The 20,481-nt window shown below is 36.5% G+C and overlaps 2 protein-coding genes across 5 annotated transcripts in view; one reads left to right on the top strand and one right to left on the bottom strand.

Moving 5' to 3' along the window:
* Positions 1-20,481, bottom strand: part of HOOK3 (hook microtubule tethering protein 3) — an 86,787-nt gene that overhangs the window by 63,373 nt on the left and 2,933 nt on the right. For 3 of the 4 annotated variants that reach the window (XM_058827021.1, XM_058827023.1, XM_058827022.1), the window contains exons 2-3: positions 9,430-9,515; positions 532-604 (exon numbers count right to left, since the gene is read on the bottom strand). In XM_058827021.1, coding sequence (XP_058683004.1) covers positions 532-604; positions 9,430-9,515 — 159 coding nt within the window. Of the gene's footprint in view, positions 1-531; positions 605-9,429; positions 9,516-20,481 lie in introns of those variants that run through there. The other variant, XM_058827024.1, reaches the window with a different exon arrangement.
* Positions 8,419-20,481, top strand: part of RNF170 (ring finger protein 170) — a 40,298-nt gene continuing 28,235 nt past the window's right edge. Inside the window, exon 1 of the mRNA XM_058827032.1 lies at positions 8,419-8,514. The gene's annotated coding sequence lies outside the window, so the exon portion shown is untranslated. The remainder of the gene's footprint in view (positions 8,515-20,481) is intronic.

Raw genomic sequence — 20,481 nt, 5'->3', positions numbered from 1 at the left:
GCCAAGTGATACAAACGACCCAGCAAACAGACTGCAGTTAAAAACCATGCTGAGTAGAAACACAGAAAAAACATTACTTCCTCCCTTAAAACTCAGTAGCTCTGCAGACCTGAAAAAGCAAAAGGAAGCTTTACCATTTTTCTTTAATTATATTTCTTATTATGTTTCTATTTTTATACAATTTCTCCTCACAAAAGCTGCTTTTTTAAAAGCTGCTTTCACAGTGTGCATTAAAAAAGAAAATATCTCGTTCAACATTTGAAAAACAAGATGTAATTGATACATAACACTTGTTTTATTATTTTCCTTTTGAATCATTAAAACCTGTTTAAAAATTCAAGACGTCTTTGCTAAAACTGTGCAGGACAATACAACATAAGAACAAGTAAGCATAATTCAAATGGTCTAAAATTTAAAATACTGTCTATAAAGCAAGATCCTAATCCAGAAATGTGAGAATATTTAGACAATATTGTGTAAGTATAAAGAACTGAAATACAGATTCACAGACAAGCAAAGTAAGTCAAATACCTTTAGCCTCCAATTATCTCCTACTTCAGTTTTGATTCTGTTCAGCCAATTTTCATCAAAGTAAACTGGATCTCTGAAAGATAAAGTGTTTTCATTAAAAACATGTTACATAAATTGTGAATACACATTAGTCATGAAGCTCCTATCTCAGGTTTGAATTAATTTAAATTACTACCTCTTGTATCTGACACATTGCCTGAATATAGTCATTCAAAATCGTGTTAGTACTCACTTTTCTAAGATCTTGCACCCTCTTGACAGAGCAGCTTCATTTGTGTGCCATGAGCAGCTTATGTTGCTGAGGAAGCTTCTTTGTATTTTTAATGCATTTTGCCAGTTTTCCCTTCCTAAGTCCTACTTCTTAATTTCTCCTCTGGTGCTGCAGCAAGATTTACTTGCATGTCTTACAAGTGTTAAAAATTACTACTTTTCCACATATTATAGATCCCTACTATTGTACACTGCTTGCAACTATTCAACTTCTAAAATAAAAGCCTGAAACTGAACAATACATATGCTGTCTTAATGCAGCAAGAACCAGGAAGCATCCCTCAAGTTTTTATGACTAAGAACACACTTCACTATTTCATCTACCAAATACTACTAGTTTTTGAAAGTCTCTTTTCACAGTAACCTTACCCCAATCTTTTTGTGAACACTCTTCCTCCAAAGTTTTTCTATCTTCTGCACTTATGACAAGGCAATCAAGAAAAAGAACAGTGCTTTTTCTTTTTCTACTGCTTGCAGAGGATACTTCTATCTCTATGGACTTCTCCCTATTCATTTTTCTCCAAGCATCTTCCACAAGCTGCTTCTTTAAGACATCTCCTGAGATTCTCTCTCCTGTTGCCAAGCTCAAAGATCATCTAAAAGGCTAACATTTTCTACTGTTCAGTTCAGTCAAATTTTCCCTTTATCATAGAGAATTTTGAAAATGCTATAATTAGAATTAAGGAGAAAGAATGTATTCCATATAACTGGTTTTAAAGGAAGAAGAAAACATAAAGAAGGGCTCATATTTCATCCAACATAAAAACTTAATACAGTCAGAGCGAAAAAACCCCACCTTTCTGTTGTTAGCAAAATGCTCTTAAGAGTTTGTGTTACAATTTCAGGTGAAGTACTCTATTTTCTGGACTTACAGTGCTGCACTTGCCACTGATTACTATGGTATTTACCACTGCGCCTTTTACACCTAGAAGGATTCTGGACTGAGCTCTTTTTTTAAGGGCAAGATGCCATGAGATCTTTTGGCAAAACTTCAAGAAAACCCCAAATATGCCTGGAGATTCAAATAACATCTCTACCATATATACTGTAAACCAGCAATTACATCAATACTTTTATTAGAGCACAAACTCTGCAGCCATGCTTTGCATCTGATGCACAGTACACGCCGTATTCCGTCTTCTCCACGGTGTCTTTACAATGCATCAAGGTCTGCAGCTGTATTACAGCTACAATACACAGCAATGGAGGAAGATCACAAACAGCAATGTTTATCTACTGACACATTTTCATTGCTATTTTTACACACTTTGTGACAGACTCCGGTGAAGATTACAGCATATTTCATTTCCCTTGACATGGCATTCACAAACATATATCTGGAAGAGCAGCTTTAATTGCTAGTTAAGTTGATGATTCCAAATTGCTTCCATTCAAAAACTGTACAGTTCTAGCACAGATGACAGAAACTTAAAGTACAAAATAGAAAAAGCAATGTGTTATCCAGACTATCATCTGTTTTTTAAATACATGTTTTTAAATAGCTTTTACGGCCTCTCTGCCACAAGAAGATAAGCAAACCTAAAAATGACTGATTTAAGTATATGTAGGGTCTCCGACATATAAAGGAAGTTCACCTTCAGCTTTTACAAGAAACAAATAACCCCCCTTGCAAAAATCCTTAATTAAAAAGCTTTCATTTTCCTAATTTACACTCAATTACAACAAAATCATCTAATGAACTATTTAAAAGAATGACAGCTCCAATTCCATTTTACATGTGGGGTTCAAAAAACACCCTAATGACTTTCAAATGGGTCTTCTGGGAATTGCCAACATACATGTAAGCTTGTTTAACAACAGACTCACAATGATAAAGTATTTATGCAGCTGAGAGAGAAAGCAGGTATGACCTGTGCTTCCCCAGCAACAAAACCCAACAAGACTTCCTTAAGGATTGTACCTTATAATTTTAAGGGTTGAACTTGGCCACTTAACATCTTCAGCTGCTTCAAGGCTGCAGTGGCATGAATATATCAATCCCTGACGTATCACTTTCCTGGTAAGTAATGGTTCTCAGAAACAACATAGGTAAGTATAAACAGCAAAATTATATTTGGACTGAATGGGTAGCTGATATTGCATATCCAGTTTTCAACAATAACAGCACCACTAAGGGCATCAGCTGAGAAACGGTAAAAAGATTTCAGAGTTAGGTCCAACTCACTTCACTCTGGAAGTCTTAAATTCAGCAGAAACTAAGCAGCTTTTCTCAGCTACTACTGTAATTAAGTAACACGTGGACCAGCAATTCTTTTACAGTCTTGATGAAAGTCATAGGGTAGCTAAACCCTTAGATATGTCATCAGACATACTTGAGGAAGGTCCCTGAGAAATAAATCTAAACTCAGTGTAGTAGTCCTCTTCCACAGATCCTGTTTGTTTTTTAACTTCATGGAAGCATCCAAGGGTCCAACAGCTGATAAGCAATCCAGCTGAAATCAGTATTATGTAATAGTGGTCAAAACAGCATAAACAACTCTTTTTTGAGAACCTTTATACAGGTTATACAGTAATTAATAGCACACTGCATGAACACTTTGCCAGGAATACAATAAGTGGAAAAGCAACAAGTTGGGTATCAACACAAATCTAATCTAGAATGATTATCCTTTTCCTTAACCTAAATCACTTACCATTATAATTTTCTTTCTCTTCAAAAGTCTACTTAAAGTTCATTACTAATACCAACAGCAATATTATTTCTACATAACAAACTATCGGAAATCAAACCTGAAATAAGAAATTCCACAAGAATTTCTAAACAAATTTTTTAAAAGGGGCTTCCAGATATTAGGCCATTCACAGCACTTGCTTCAAACAAGTCTCCCTTCACTATATTTTTGGGGGTCAGGATTCAATCATTTGGAAGCAACAGCATTCTTCTTACAATTCTTCTTTTCTTACTGAAAAAGCTTCACATAAGCAAATACCAAAACGTGTGGCAGCTAACTATCAGAAAACTGACTGTACAATCTTCATTACCATGAGATGACTTGTGCATCAACTATAATGAATTATTTTGAATTAGTAAGCTCCTGAGACTAGATCCAAACTTATATAATCTCTAGCACTGGATAACTTTAAGATTTAGAAAGGTATTTGTGTATCAGTTGATTGCTGCCTACTATCTCAGTAGTACTGCAGACAACTGGGACTTTTCTTCAGAGCACAAGATACTTATGCTGTTGTTAATGCTTTATCACTTCATGTGATGTTTTCAGCAGTGCTCATTTATACCATCTCCATCTTATTTTGTATGCAAATTTTCCTTTATTTAAGCAATCATCTCTCCACGTTACAGATGCCAAGAGACAGAAATATTCCTCTGAAGAAAACCAACCCACAGAGCATGTAGTATAACTCATGATTATTACTCATTTTAACAGTGGTACAGTAAGCTGTTTCAAAAAACGTGTTTACAAAAATTTCCCTCCCCCAGTGATATACAAAAGCATGACTTTTGTGGTTTGCATGTGTCAAAAAATAGAGAGTGTGTTGCGATTTATAATATAACAAATGAATAATTCATTGAGAGGAGCACAACACACAGTCAACAAAAGAAAATACATACCATTTCTTACATTTAGCAGGGCCAGTATGACTGAGGAAGAAAGAATCAAAACAAGAGTGACACCTGGTATTAAACAATCTCCATAGTGGGATGAAAGGAAAATTTTAAAATGTAGTATAAAACAGGATATGGTGCTATTCTAGGGATATCAGTGGACAGTAAAAACATAAGTAATATCAGTGCAGGCTACACAAAAAAAAGGATGTGATTCAGAAGCAAGCTATGGCACTCCTACCAGCACAAGCTACACAATTTTAGGCCAACAGTCTATTCATAAAAAAATCATTTTCTTCTGCTTCTACTCTTTACTCCTGGAGTACAACATCCTTTAAATTAATCATCAACACTGAATGTGTAGAGGCATTTTATCTTACTGTATTTCACATCAGCGCTAGTCAGAGAGACCAATACTAGTCCAATGGATCACGACATCTGAATAGAAACAATGAATCTTACAGAGTAACACACAAAAGATAAGCTAAAGCATAGGCTGAATTTCCTCTTCCAAGATAATACAGTTAGCACTAGAGAATTACATTCAATGGTACTTCAAGCTGAAATTTGTAGATAAAGTTTTTATGTTACAAAGGAAAAAAATGTCCTTCAGGAATTTACCAACACCTGTTTTTTAACAGCTGAGACTGCACACAATGTTCATGTTTGGTTACCTAGAACAACTCTTCAATTTGCTATCACACACTACATCAACAGTGAAAAGCTTCTGAAGGTGTCAGTAACTTCCTCTGTAATCTTTTCTTCTCACAGCTTCTCCCAGCAGTTTTGTTAAAGAAAATTCTGCTACATTTCGTGTGATGCCTGGCACTTACCTACAAATGGGCTGCTACTGAGTGCAAAAAATACTGAGGATGATGTACTAGAAATTAAGAACCATAGAAGAAACTATTAACCCCTTCTACTTGGCACAAGGCACAGCTGCTTTTTATCACCTGATGAGCAATGTTCTTCCTCTTCTCTTCTGACAATAGATCCTACAGTTCTGTTGTGTGCAAGTTTTATGTATGTCTAAAACAACTAATTCCCTGAGCTAGGGATCTCTCAAAAACTGTTCCTCATCATGACCTACTATCTCCAATCCTCATAAGTACCAGTGGACTCTTCCTATGAAGGTAGATGAAAGGAAAAAAAAATAGAAATTGTAGAGTTCACTATTAGACCTCTTAAGTTTTTTGGAAAAAATGCTATCCTCATTCCTCTATCTGGAAATCTATCCAGATCACTGGACCACTACAACACCTATAAATTTTCATCAGTGTTCTTCTTTACTGGATATATTAATCTGCTCTTTCAGCTATTTTTTAAACTAATTTTTAAATTTATTTTAAATTAATTCATTTACTAGAGTAAAATCCTGATGCACAAAAAGTTGCCAGAACTCTCCCCTCCTTTCTTTTACCTAATTAACATCCCATTGTTATTAGGTTCAATGAATGCACGCTTAAAAAGAACCTTTAATAGGAAGCACCCATACTAAGAAACACCCAATTTTCAAGGAACACAAATTACAAAAACAGTAGTTTACCTTCTCAATAGAATAACTGTACTGGCATTTAAGTTGTGTCTGTAGTCAAAACAACACGTTTTTCCTTTGAAGATTAATTTTTTGAGAGATTTTCATGTCAAAGACAGTGACCTGGTGCTTTCAGGCTTGCCCTTTGCTATTTAACATCACTGCATGAGTTTTCCAAATAACCTTATGCATGCAGCTGTGTTCCTGCAAAAACTGTCTTCTACATGACTATATTTCTTGGGACAGAGTGGGAACCAGTGCTGCTGACATAAAAAGAAAAAAGAAAAAAAGCCTAGACTTGCTTCACACTGTTGAACATGCCCTGACTCCTACTACTACTGCTACTGTTGAATTTGGTTTTATTCTCAAGAAAGAATATTTTAAATGGCTTTGTCAACATGCTCCTGATCAGTTTTCTAGTCAATTATACAAATGCTGATCCCTGTATTTGACCTATATTCTAAACTCATGTCCAGGTACAGAAAAAATGTTTGGCTATTCTACAATCCTTGGTTTCTACTTCAAAAATCAATTAAGACTAATCATCTGTTACACATCTTATACTACTTATCTTCTGTTTATTCTGTTTTACAAAGAAGAACAAAAAAAGCAATATTTTGTCTCAGACACTGTTCACGTTATCTAGTCAATTATACAAATGCTGATCCCTGTATTTGACCTATATTCTAAACTCATGTCCAGGTACAGAAAAAATGTTTGGCTATTCTACAATCCTTGGTTTCTACTTCAAAAATCAATTAAGACTAATCATCTGTTACACATCTTATACTACTTATCTTCTGTTTATTCTGTTTTACAAAGAAGAACAAAAAAAGCAATATTTTGTCTCAGACACTGTTCACGTTATCATTCCTGCCAAGATCAGACTACAGTCTAAGATCAGATTGTTGCTGCTCTTCAAAGTTTATCTCAACAGGAATGCAGTCAAGATTTAGCAATACCGTTGCTAAATTTCAGCATGAGAATATGTCTGTTCATTATATAATTATGCAAAATGTTAAATCTGAAGCACAACCATCATAAAGTAAGATAGCTGAATACTAATTTTGGCATGTTCAAATTATTACATAGGACATAAAGAAAGAATTCTAAATTGTTTAGGTGATCTTTATGTATTTTAAAATTGTGCTACAGAAATGCAATATTTGTATTGTATATTTATTTTTAAAATATCAGTTTATCAACTGAAAACAGTATCTCAGAACCACATGCTAAAAAGTCTTGCTTTGAAATATTTGACCAGATTGAGATTTCCCGTTTCCCCTTTTTCATTCTTCTGGTGAACTGGCAGCTCCTTCTCTCACTAGGAGGAAAGCTCTTCCACCTACCTAGGCACAAGCTGTACAGACAGGGAAAACTGCAAAGTGCCAAGTGTGATTATGTGGCTTTGGAAGCTATGGTCAAGGCTCAAGAGGTATTCTCCCCTGTTGCACCAGTTAGTGAGAAGGAGGTTTGATACAGGTCAACAACCAGCTGGGATATACTGCTGGCAACAAAGTTTTGGTTTTGACAACCATTAAACCCTTTTTAAAATAAGGATTGCTTGGAAGAGATGGGATCCACCAGACTATGGTGGGCAGACACATCTTCACAAACAGGCTGGCCAAGGTGGTAAGAACAGTTTTACACAAGGAACAACAGAAAAACGAACATTAAGTGACAAAGTAGTGGACTCTGTTGAAGAACTAGGGATGATGAATGATATGAACGAAAGACACTTCATAGTCAACAAAACAGGGAAAATGGGATCACCCCAAGCATATGTACATAAATACAGGACTGGGGAAAGCTTCGTTCTTGGGAATCAGGAAGACTGGATGCATATGTGGGGTGCTTGTGCACTAAAGCATGCAGCATGGAGAACAAATAGGAAGAAACAGAGTTCTACAGGTAACAAGGTCACAGTCTCACTGGGATCAAGAAATTGTGGTAGGATGGCTCACATACCAAGGCTGCTGCCATGAACATATACAGGCTATTTAGGAAGAGCAAGTTAAGAAGGCAGTGACAGAGAGACGCCCTTCCTGCAACAGATCAGAGGGAATGCATGAGCTCTGTCTTAGGATGGATATGAGCCAGCTGAGAGATTACTGGTCAGAATGACTAAGCAGATAAACATGAGTGACACTGTTACAGATTCCTGCGATAGACTGCCTGATCAGGATGACATTTCATAGAAGAACTGATGAAGCATGACAGGGTAAAAGGATAGCAAGGTGGGCTGAAAAATGGCTGAAATGCTAGGCTTAAAGGTTTCAGAAGCATGAAATCCAGCCAGAGGCTGGAAATCAGTGGAATTAGTTCACTAGCAGCATATCCAAGGGGTCAATAGTACTAAATGTCTTTAATAGGGACCCAGATAATGGGACAGAGAGCAATTTTTCATATAATATATAATTCATACAATATATAATATAATAAAATTTAATATAATATAAAATTCATAAAATATAATTTTTCCATATGAAAATGGAAGGAGTGTTTGACACACCTGATAGTTGTGCTGCCATTTAGGAGAAATTTGACAAGCTGGAAAAAGAAGCTGAGAGGAACCTTACACATTTCATCAAAGGTAAGTGCAAACAAAACTCTATTCACCAGTATATACTGGGGGCCAGCTGGTTGGAAAACAGCTTTGCAGACGAAAAACTAGGCAGAAACCAAGTGGAACATGCTCCAGCAATGTGTCCTTGCAGCAAAGAAGGCAAACCACACCCTGGGCTCTGTTGGGAAGATCGCTGCCAGCAGGCCAAGGGAGGTACTGTTCAGATCTGTTAAAACCATATCTGAACTGCTGCATCCAAGATTCCCTACTAGGAGAGACAACTGGACATACATGGAAATTCAGAAAAGGGCAATTAAGATGATTAACAGATGGCAGTTTCTGCCAAATGAGGTGAGACTGAGTTAGCTGTGCTTGTTTAGCCTCAAAAAGAGAATGCTCAGTAGGATCTTACCAATCCTGTGTATAAATAACCTGATGACTCCTTCTTTATGCTCTCACATAAACTCAGTGGTGTCTCGTGAACAGAAAGGGGTAGTGGAAACAAACTGAAAAATACTTTCAACTGCTAAAAATTAAACTGACAGTTCCATTCAGTTTATTATGGAAGTTTTATTACATTAAACTAATTCTAACACTACTGACTATAGTTTCAAACAACAATCAGGGCCAATTATCTTATCTTACACTGATTTCAATTTTAAGTGTGAATCAAAGTTTAGTTTTAATTTACCTTACTTCCCAATAAGTCCACACTTGAATAAACTCTTCTCTAAATCAAAAATTATTTTTTTTTTCATTTAAGTTATCCATAAACTACAAGGAAAAAAAATCATTAGTCATGTTCCAGTTCAAAGTAACATCTAAGCCACATCCTTATGGAATATCTGCCACAGTAAAACTTACATAAATATATAAAAATGTACAGATAAAAAAAATCTGCATTTAATTAATCCATCTGTATTTAAGTAAACAATTACTTACATTTTTTGAAGAACCTGGGCCATCACAACCCCACTTGTTAAGTCTTCCACGGTCTGGCATGGTGCCTCAACATTAAATGTTTGGATCTGTGGCAGAAAGGAAAAAGTTACCTTCAATGTCAAGGACTTCGAAAAGTTTGAAAAAAAATGCTACCAAATAGAAAACAGAACAAACTTCACGCATTTAGTGTACATGTTAGGTTTAAAAAACTTTATATTTAATAGCCATCAAAGAAATGAACAGAGCTTAGTATCCTTGTTTTCTCAATAAACTGCTACAATAATCAGTATTACATTTTCCAAAAGGCAAACTTCCTACTGTATTTTCTACTTACTGAAAGTCATCAGTGCATCTACTCAAGTACTTCCACATATTCATGTGCATATATCCAAATACACTCTCTCAATCAACAGAAGTATGAAAACCAGTTTTTAGAAGGAACACTGATCCCACTGAATGCTCATCAGCTCCCCACAATGAGAAGATGAAATGCAGACTGACATACATATTCCAAACTTGATTATTCCCTCCTATCAGATGAAAGAGTAGAACACAATGCTGCTAAACTTTAATTGGTCTATACACTACCAGAATTCTGAATACTTCATGCTGCTGTATTAACACAGCAACAGACATCACAATCCACAGCAAAGCTCTTCACTTCCTTGCTCTCTTGGTGAGAAGAATCAGTCCACTTCAGGACAATCTTTTTAACTGGTTTAACTTATTTGATAATTTACTTTAAAGTAATATTATTTTTGAATTATGTGAATGAGTTTTCAAAAATAATTTAGATGGTATTATTTGGAGGGTATCTGCCTAGTGCTCTCTGCTACTATTCTCCTCTTAGGGGAAGTTAGGGCTTATTTGTAGAAAGCACTACTCATATGCAAAAGGGGTGAGACAGTCGACAAGAGCACTTTCAGCTTCAGATTACATAAATGTTAGATACATCTATCATTTTTTTTCTGAACATAATGTACAACCATTCATGCTTTAGTGGCATTTGAAAGAGTAACAGTGGTTAGCCATTTCCCAATAAACACCCTTTATATATGTGTATTATGATAAAAGACAACTCATGTTTCAGTGGGAAATTTTGAAGTTCTTTCTCTAAGAAGGCTCTCAAAAAGTCAAGTGCACAATAGCCAAATTCTCCTCATACCTTTGGAATAGGGATAAGCTCTTTAGGTCATGTACGGTACAATAAGTCATATAAGCACTCTAGCAATGCCATTTAATATTAATTTGGAGAACAAGCACCTAGGTGAATTTTCCTTTATTCTGGTGAAAAAAAGCCTAACGTTCAGCTAGGGGAAAAAAAAAACCCAACTATATCCATGAGGACTCAAAAATTGAGCTCTCAGAGGATGTTTCCTGATCAAGTTCAACTGTGACCAGTTGTTAGTAATGAATGATGTCCGTGTTCCAAAAGCACATGAATAAATTACAGAGTGGCATATAAAACAGACAGAAGTTTGCTTCAGATTTTCTTACAGCTTGGTCTGAGATACTTAAAAAACCTTATAGCTGCTTCTCCAGAAAATCAAGAAGCCATCATAGATTGTCAGGACACTAGGTGAAAATCAGAGTGGGTGGGTGAGGAAAAAAACCCACGCATGAAAACATAACATAACAGGATGTAATATTGAATTGCTGTTTTCCTAGAAAATTGAATTTACCAGTAGTCTCTATTTGTGGCAACACTGTTTAAGGAATACAGAGACAATTCCAAGTTCCCAACTCAGCAACATATTAAACAATAAATAATACTTTACAGCTACAACAAAAAGGGCTGCAATGACATTATGGATGCTTATGCTTGAAGAAGTTCAAGATGCTAAAAAGATAAAATTATCAGCACAGACAATGAAAACTCTTTTTCTAATTTTGCATATTATATGTTTAAATAATGAAAATTGAAATCACTTTGCTGCACAAGAGCCAAATAAAAACATCATTTAAGAACTACTATGTTTATGGTTTTCCAGAAGTAGACCATGTTAAATGTTCTTTTCAAATAAACAACAGCACCATAATTAATGTCTTCAGAGTACAAACTAACCACGGTGTTTTAGATTTGTTTTGCAACTTGATATACAAAACACTTCCCTGACTAAATAAAAGTGTATGTAGATGATACCACTACATTGATGGACAAAGAAAGATGACTAAACTTACTTCCAAAACACAGAAAATAAGATGCACATTCTCTCCTATTTTGTATGTAATTTTATCATACTTCCCCAACAATTCACATAGAAAAAAAGGTCAAAACTGTCACTGAGGTTGAGGTAACCTATCTGAACTCTTTCTTCCTCCCATAGACATACATGCAAGATTCCCATTGAGGAAAATAATGTTTTTCATAGTTAGACATCAAAGAACAGAAAGAAAGACTTAAACTACTGTGACTTTTGTCTTCATACACATTTAAATTTTATAATAAATATCTTTGCATTTATATTTCAATTGAGTCATATTTATACTGCAAAATATTTATACAAATCTTAAAAAATAAAGAACTATATGCTTTTCATACCCCTCAGAGATATGAAAGCAACAAATTTTCTTCAAAAAACCTTACACAATGTAGCTTTTCAAATTTACATCAGAGTTAAACTCCTGTACCAGTGCAGGTTCTACAACGTGTTAAACACCTCTAGAAAAATAAGAGGTCATTTTCTAGAAGGGAGACAATGATAAGAATGTGGCAAATGACAAAAATGTGGCAAGACACAGAGTTCCAGCTATGGAGACAAAGAAGCAAATTTGTCTGTGTGTGTCTCTAAACAGCTATTCAGTGACAGCTGTTAAAACAGTGCTCTTCCTGTGCATTGTAATGTATCTCCTTCTGGAAGACTTCTCTCCCATCCTGCAGGAACTGCCCTTTTGCTCCTACTTCTTGAGTGTTTGCAATGCAATGCTCATTGTTAGTTCCACAAGACTGAAAATTAATTCCTGCTCACTGTTATGATTACTGGGAGTTTTTTCCCCACTTCTTGAACTCACGTATGGAGCCTGCACATCATTCTGTAGGCACACATGAATCTGATGAAGCTCAAGGCCTAGTGCTGCATCTGAGTTGGGGCAACTATCAACACAGGCTGGGACGAACAGATTGAGTGCAGCCCTGCCGAGAAGGAGTTGGGGGTGCTGGTGGGTGAGAGGCTGAACATTAGTCAGAAACACATGTGACCAGCAGGTTGAGGGAGATGATGTTCCCCCTCCACTCCTCTCTCATGGGACCCCACCACTCTTAGTACCATGTCCAACTCTAGGGTCGTTTGTACAAGCAAGACATGGAACTGTTGGAGCAGGTCCTGCTTAGGGCCTTCTTCCTATGAGGAAAGGCTGTGAGAGTTGGGGTTGTTCAGCCCAAGAAGAAGAGAAAGCTCTGGGGAGACTTCACTGTGGCCCTTCAGTACCTAAATAGAGGTATACACACTTTTTAACAGGCCCTGTAGCAACCAGAAAAGCAGTAACTGTTTTAAATTGAAAAATCATAGATTCAGACTAGATAAGGAAGAATTATTCTATGACAAGAATGGTGAAACACTTGAACAGAGAAGCAGTAGATGCCCCATCCCCAGTAAGGTTGGGCCAGGCTCTGCACAATCTGATCTAGTTGAAGATGTCCCTACCCAAAGATAGAGGCTTGGACTACTTGACATTTAAAGGTGCCTTGCAACAGAAACTATTTTATTATCCTATCACACAAGACTCTGGGGAAAAGAAAGAGGTAAAGTCAAAAACCCCAGCCACTTGGCTCAATCACTAGGTCCAGTACACCTTCACACCTCCCATCAAATATGCAATGAGAGTGAAGGGTTCTTTAATTTTATTAAATATTAATCCAGATCCCTGATCCACATGGACATGAAAAGCCGATTTTTATACAAACCTTAGAATAAGAATTAACAGGTGACTGTTACAATGCAAAGGTGGCTGTCACTGGGGACTAAATAATTTCTTCAGGAAGACAATACCTTAGAAAATTTGAGTTACAGTTCCTGATTACATATATGAGTAGTGAGGATTTGCTAGTTGCTAGGGATACAAAAACGTATTTCATGAAAAATACTTTTGGTATGAAGATTAGTGAACTGGACAAACACTCAGCTATCAAAGACAGCACGTGAAAACCAGGATAAAAATGTGATGGGGAATCCAGCATCCCATAAAACTTGATGGGAAAAAAAAAAAAGTAAAAAAACAAAGCAAACCAATCCTACATCATAGACAAAAAAAATTCTCAGTGACCTTTTCCTTCTCAACACTAAGGGTTAATGAAAGACTTGCTCATTGCATAGTGATTATATACACAGCTTGGTTTTTATTAATGATACAGTTATGTAATAAATGTCTTAAGTATTCTTTTCTAATAGTATCTGAAATTAGTGGTTCTTAGCAGATAAAATACAGTGTAACTGGCTACCTTCAGCACCAACACTCCGAGCAGTAACACCCAGTTTTCAATTTATCCAAGCAAAGCACTCCCCAGTCCCTGCTGGGGGACAAACTGAGCACAGATTCTGACCAACCTGCTTGTTTCTGTCAGGTTTTGCCACTCTTTCCCTCTCCTTATCATTATTATTATTAACTATTATTAGCTATTATTATTATCATTATGGTCATTAGCATACTTAGTATTATGTTCTATTCATTATTAGTAGTGTTCTATATTTATGTTATCTCCAGCCTATTATTATTGTTGTTGTGTTATTTTGTTTCAATTATTAAATTTTTCTTATGTCAACCTGCAAGGTTTACCTTTTCCTTCCCATTCTTCTTCCCACTGGCAAGAGAATCAGGGTGGAATGAGTGAGCAGTTGTGAGATCATTCATTCCCAGCAAGGGTTAAACCATGACACCATCACTTTAGAATTATTTATCCACTAATTTCCTATATTTTTGGAACTGACTATGCAAGCTTAGAGCTGGTTGCTATGCAGAGCCAAGAACAATGCCATGCGACTACAGAAGAAATAAATCACAGAGACAAGACAGGGAGAAGTGGCTGTGAAAGGAAACAAGAAAGGAACTAGCCTCACTGGGTTGGATGTAAAGAGCACCCTGGCAGAGAAGAGTAAGGTGGGTTGGATACTTCTGTCCTTACACATTAATCCTGTATTACCTACAAGATCTGCAAGAATCTCACTAAAACATTTACTCAGGTTCAATGCCTAGAAGAAACCAGAATGTCCATTATTTTCACAACAGCGAGGTAATTAAGTGATACACACAGTTGCTCTTCCTCAAACGTAAAATTCTTGCAATGAAACAGTCTTTTCAAATTAGAAGTGGATTCCCATCCTAAAAGCAGATCGTTGTCCTTTTGGATAATCTAAGGTTTTTTTGCCCATTTTTCTCCTCACAGTTGGTAGCACTGCTATCTTCTACCTGCATAGTCATGGCGTAAGACCTTTTTTCATGCTTTCCAAGACAACAGCAGACTGCATGAAACAAACAATGGAGCAACAGATTTTCTAACAAGCAGCAGCTTTATTCCAAGATCTGAATTTGTGGATGTTTACACCAATTTTTAGGTTGTCAGACTTTCATCACTACAATTAAAAAAGTTACTTTGAAATCCAGCTGAAATGTTAGCTACTCAATTAGCCCATCAGTGAAATGACAAAGTTTTTACATTACTGGTCAGGGTGAGGATTCTTCTGGAGAAGGACTTGAATATTTATATTTTATTAATTTGCCTCTCATTTTATGTATATAGTGTTTAATCCCAAATATCTGAATAGGTCAAAGCCATGAAATATCTCAATCAAAATATTTTATTCAAAGTGACAGTTTTTCAGATATTAAGTATTTCCTTTGCAGAAACACAATGCAGAAAGCAAAGACACACCTTGACTGAAGCTTACTTACTAAAGGATTTTAGAGATGAGAGAGCCACAACAGCACAAACCAGCTACTACTGCACTGTCTTGGCACTGCCACTAAATTGCTGATAACTGATGTGTTCAAGTATGACAAATTATATTAAGATACAATGAGCAGAGTCTCAAGTCTGAATGGTTTTCGGTTTAACCATTTCAGAAACATTAATGAGAAGACAAGCTAACCTATCAACTCCTGTGGTGAAAATGAACGTATTCCTGTTTTCAGTTGAAAGCCAGATAAGCCAACTGATGAAAAATAATTCTAAAGAGCATTTGTAAAGAAGGTAAAATAAAGATATATATAATACATAATAGGAAGGCCTTAAACAGCATCATAAGCCTACGGTTCTTTCCAAGCTTTCATCTATTTTATCATGTTTTATTTAAAAGTAGCATTTATCAGTCAATGCTTTCTCTTTTCAAAATACAAGCTACTTATAAAGTGCAGAATTGCAAAACATTAAATCAATGCGCCCACATTCATGGGATACGTACATTCACACTGCGCCAAGCACAAATGAATTTTAGAAAGCTTTAAAAGTGCCTTTTAAGACTAGAAGTATCCTCTCATGGCAAAAAAAACCCACCAAAAACAATCCAAAACATAAATGGTATGATTTCCAGGAACCAGTAGCTCCCTCTGCTAATCAGAGTGCAAAAATTTCCATCTCAACTGCCCAGAAGAGACAAAATAACACACTTATAATCATATTATATTAAACACAGAAGTAGAATATCTTCTGCCTTCAGCACTCTGACTCACAGAAGCCTAGATGGTAATCCAGCCATAATAGAATTGGGATGCATGAAGTTTCACCATAGAAGGATAATGAAACTTCTTTGTAAAAGTAGGTGTTCAATACAAATAGCAGAACAGTGCTCAATGAACAAAAGAGTGAAATTCTTTTTAGTCTGAATGAAGATGACTAGACTACTAGGAACACCAGGCAAATGTGCCCAAACAGATCCATACTAAAATAAAGAACAGGCAGCAAGACATAGTATTTATGTGAGGGCACAGAGCCATGTAAAGTCAATTAACTTCTTGGCTAGTGGCTAGCTAGAGAAGAAATTTATACGTATTTCTAATATTACTTGAAAAAAAAATCCCAAACCAAAAAAAAAGCAAACAGAACAAAAAATAAAACCAACAAATCCTAAAAAATAGGTTATAGCTTTCTCTTTGCAAAATACACAAGAAGAATAACAACGATTTAAAGCCCATAGTTCCAACCTTTGCAACTATAATTCAGATGAGAAACAGTCTCTACTGACAGGTGAAAGAAAGAGCTCTCTTCCCTGAAAGCACAGAAAACTAATCCAAGAACACTAAGTTCTACTGAAATATCATCTGCACAAACTTTCTGATCAGTGTGGAAAGACAGGCTTTCACAGGATCACGAGTAAGAAAGATTTAGCAGCTAAAAGACAGGGTTAAGAGAAACGTGGCACTAAGTTTTCACCAGGTTAAGAAATTTCAGACTTAGCAGATTCTAGAACTGGTGTATATATATATAGCACACCACAAAAATTAGCATGGAGGCTTGGAGTTCAAGTCTCCTCCTTTTCCTTATTTGTATTTCAACAAACAATTACTTCAACTTCATGGAATTCTGTGCAAAATAAGATTTTTCAGAGGCTGACCAAATTCAATGATTCCTTTAAAAAACGGCAGTAGCCACCATGTAACAAGCAGCCATCTTTTGACATTGTCCATAAAATAAAATCACTATTCCTGCCAGAGTGATCCTAGCCTTTTTTTTCCCAGCCATTAAAAGGGGCAATAGAATTAATAAAACCAAAACCAAACACACACACACAAAAAATAGATCAAGAAACAAAAAAACCCACACATAAATTCTGTTGCAGTTAATCACAGTTATTTCTACTTATTCCTACACTGAAGTGAAACTATGGATACCTTGCTGCCATGACAAGTAAGTTCACTGTTCACTCAAAGATTTATCTTATGTAATCCTGAAATGTAGAAAGGCTGTAATTCATTTAATACTTTGAAATGCTGCAGTGAATAAATTACAGATAATCATTTCCCTGATCTGATGTCCCCAAAACATAAATTATGTGAGGTTAAATATGCATTTCTTGTTTAAGTATCCTAACTCAGACCTCGAGAGACTTAGTTTAAAATGGGAGGTTCATGAAGGATACAAAGGACTACACTTCCAGCATGACACACTTTTGCAAAGAAGCTTGCAGCTAAATGGCATGAAAGAGCCCTGGGAATTCCAGGGCTAAAGCACATTATCATCAGATTTACAATGCATCTTCTTGTGCAACACTTGCTCCACTACCTGCAACACTTCAAAAACACTTCCTGTGCGCCCCCTTTGATAAATTCCCATGCTTTAGTGGCCCCAGCTAGTCCACTGTAACACAACTCCAGCTTTGTATCCGTTCAGAAGCTTCTGCTTGCCACAGGCAGGAGAGGAATCCTAGCTGGACTCCCGCACTCTTAACTTTAGACAGCTTTTCCATTCACTGAAACCCTTCTCCTTTCCGTGCTGTCTCTTTCCACCCTGAATAAGCAATATTAAGGAGCTCATGAGAGGGAATGATTTAAATCACATATGGCAAAGGCAGACAGAAAAACAATACAAGCATACTCTGCAGGGCAGGAAACGACAACCAATGGTAAAGAGAAAGGGTTAATACCCCTGCCTTTCCTGTATGGCCGGACCTGCCAGGCTGTTAGCAACAAAAGCCACAAGGACACCACTACTCTCTTCCCCTCACTTCCAACCACGCATTCCTGTCTGTCGTAACCTTGTGCTAGCGCTGGTTGCCATGTGGCACATAACTTCGCTGTTGTTTGGGGTTTTTTTTAATTAATTACTAGGACTTGCGAATTAAATTGATTAAAAAACCCCAGACTTAGGTTCTGGGACACTTAACAAACCAAATTGAGGCAGACTTTTTGAAGCAACCATACTAAAGAGTCAGCCAAGAACGGAGAGAGCAGCAAATGCAATTGCATAGCAGGGGAGAGAGGAGAGGCCCAACTTGAACGTCTACAATTGCTGTACAGAAGTCAAACACACTGCAGCTAAGATTTCTAATGGTCCAGGAAGAACAGAATGACAGAATATTATCTCAAAGTTTACAAGCCCCAAAATGTCACAATAAAGACAGACAATTGTACAAAAATCACACTTTGACTTCATTTCTCTGAAACATCTGTGTTTAAGTATTTCTGAGAAGACAGAAACAGGTTTCTCACCACACCTCCCACTTTAAGATTAACAAGCTAACTGAAAAGTTGTTTCCTTTACACTCTCTAAGGTTCACAGTTCATAGCAGCAAAGTCTGTTTCTTCTCCAAGCAACATCTCGCAACCCCTCACCAAAAAATGAGGGGGCAGAATTGAGAACTGAAATTGAGCACATACTAAATCATATTGAATTTTTTTTTTTTTTTTTATCAGACAACTACTGTAAATGTACACTGTATAGAACAGCTCTTCAGTAAGGAAAACATAGGAAAAAGAACAGAATGTGGGACAAGGACCAAAAGAACTAAAATCTAACAGTGTCAAAATGTACACATGATGAATAATGTCTGCACCTCCAAATTCTGTGTTCAGTCTTTCTTTCTCGGGTTGACTTAAAAGATGGGGGGATGGCAAGGAACACATAGAAATCGTACCCTATTACCTCTCATTATTGTACTCCTATGTTATCAGTCTTCTACCACCGTCTCTTCAGTATAATCTTGAAGAGATTTCTGTTTCTGCTTGACCTCTCAGCAATACAGTAAAAAAATCCCTATTACCCAAAAATGGTGCTAGACACTCCAGCTCCTTCAAACATGGTGAATGTTGCATTCAGAATATCACAGTCATAGACAGCTATCTCTTTAAAATCTGGAGCAACAGATTGTTTACTATCTTAGCAAGAGGTCATGAAACATAAAAAAAGGTTGCTCAGCCTACTGGTCTTTCATATTAGTTACAGATCAGTTACAGTGATCTGCCAGGTTTCTGAAGCTGTATTCCATGATTGCTGACAAGTTCGAGTTTTTCTGCCCTCTGAACAGCAACACATTGTATTCAAACAGAACAGTTTTCTTGGTTCATTGTCATCATCAGCACAATCAAACACTACTGAAAAACATTTTTTTCAAGAAGTAAGACATGCTGATGCAATTACATTATCAGAAGAAAAAGACACTGTACAACTTCATGGTCAGTGGAGTGAAAAAAGAAACAATTTAAACAGGTGTAGCAAGTTGCCTACAATCTTGGCATCTACAAGAAACCAGAAGAGTACTTAAAAATGCAAATGCACAAGGATCAAGAACAGCATAATCTAAAAAGAATGTAACTGGACAGCAGGGAAAAACAGCCTCCCCAGTAAACTCCCCCAGTAATTTCTCTTTGAATAGGGTGCCTAACAATCATCTGCAAACAGCCTTCTTGAGGAATCTGTTTCAGTAGAGGGTCACATGGTCTCTATACTTCATAATAACCAGTTAAATCCTTACAGTTGGGCACAGGCCACAACACAGAAGAGATGCACCGTACTGAGAAGATTTTTCAGACAAAAAGCAGGAAAGGTCAAAGAATTCATACCACATAAATTATCAAAGTTCTTGTAAAATGAAGAATGTTGAAATAGAAGCCTTGCAGTGTTTAGAAACTTCTCACTTATCACAAAAGTTTTAACAGAAACTTTACTTGGCCTTGAGGGTTGGAAAAGAAAGAAAGCTGGCAAGATGCAACTTGGTGGAGGCAGCACATACTAAAATAAGAGATATTTATCATAATGAAAGAAAGCTTGTGACATTTCCACATCAACTTACTACTTACAATCACTTAGCAGCAACCTCTTTGAGGAATCCTCCTGTTTACATACCAAAGCTAAGCAATCTTTTCACTATGGTATCTTAGTTCTATGATAGAAAACTTCTCAAGTTACATAGCAAAAGCCTCTAGCCATTACAATGTTTTCAAACACATTAAAGTGTAACTGGCACAGGCCTGTTTGACAGCTCTCCACATTTTATGAAATGCCTCAGCTATGGATCTAAGTTGAGAGCACTCCTGACACTACACTCACACAACCCAAATGGAAAACCAAAATCCCATGTGTTCATATGTGAACCAGTCTTAACTTCTAAACAGAAAATGAAGTTG

Source organism: Poecile atricapillus, chromosome Z, assembly GCF_030490865.1.
Source record: "Poecile atricapillus isolate bPoeAtr1 chromosome Z, bPoeAtr1.hap1, whole genome shotgun sequence".
NCBI classification, from domain to species: domain Eukaryota; kingdom Metazoa; phylum Chordata; class Aves; order Passeriformes; family Paridae; genus Poecile; species Poecile atricapillus.
The sequence above is the reverse complement of the archived record's forward strand: the minus strand, read 5'-3'. Positions and strand labels throughout refer to the sequence as shown.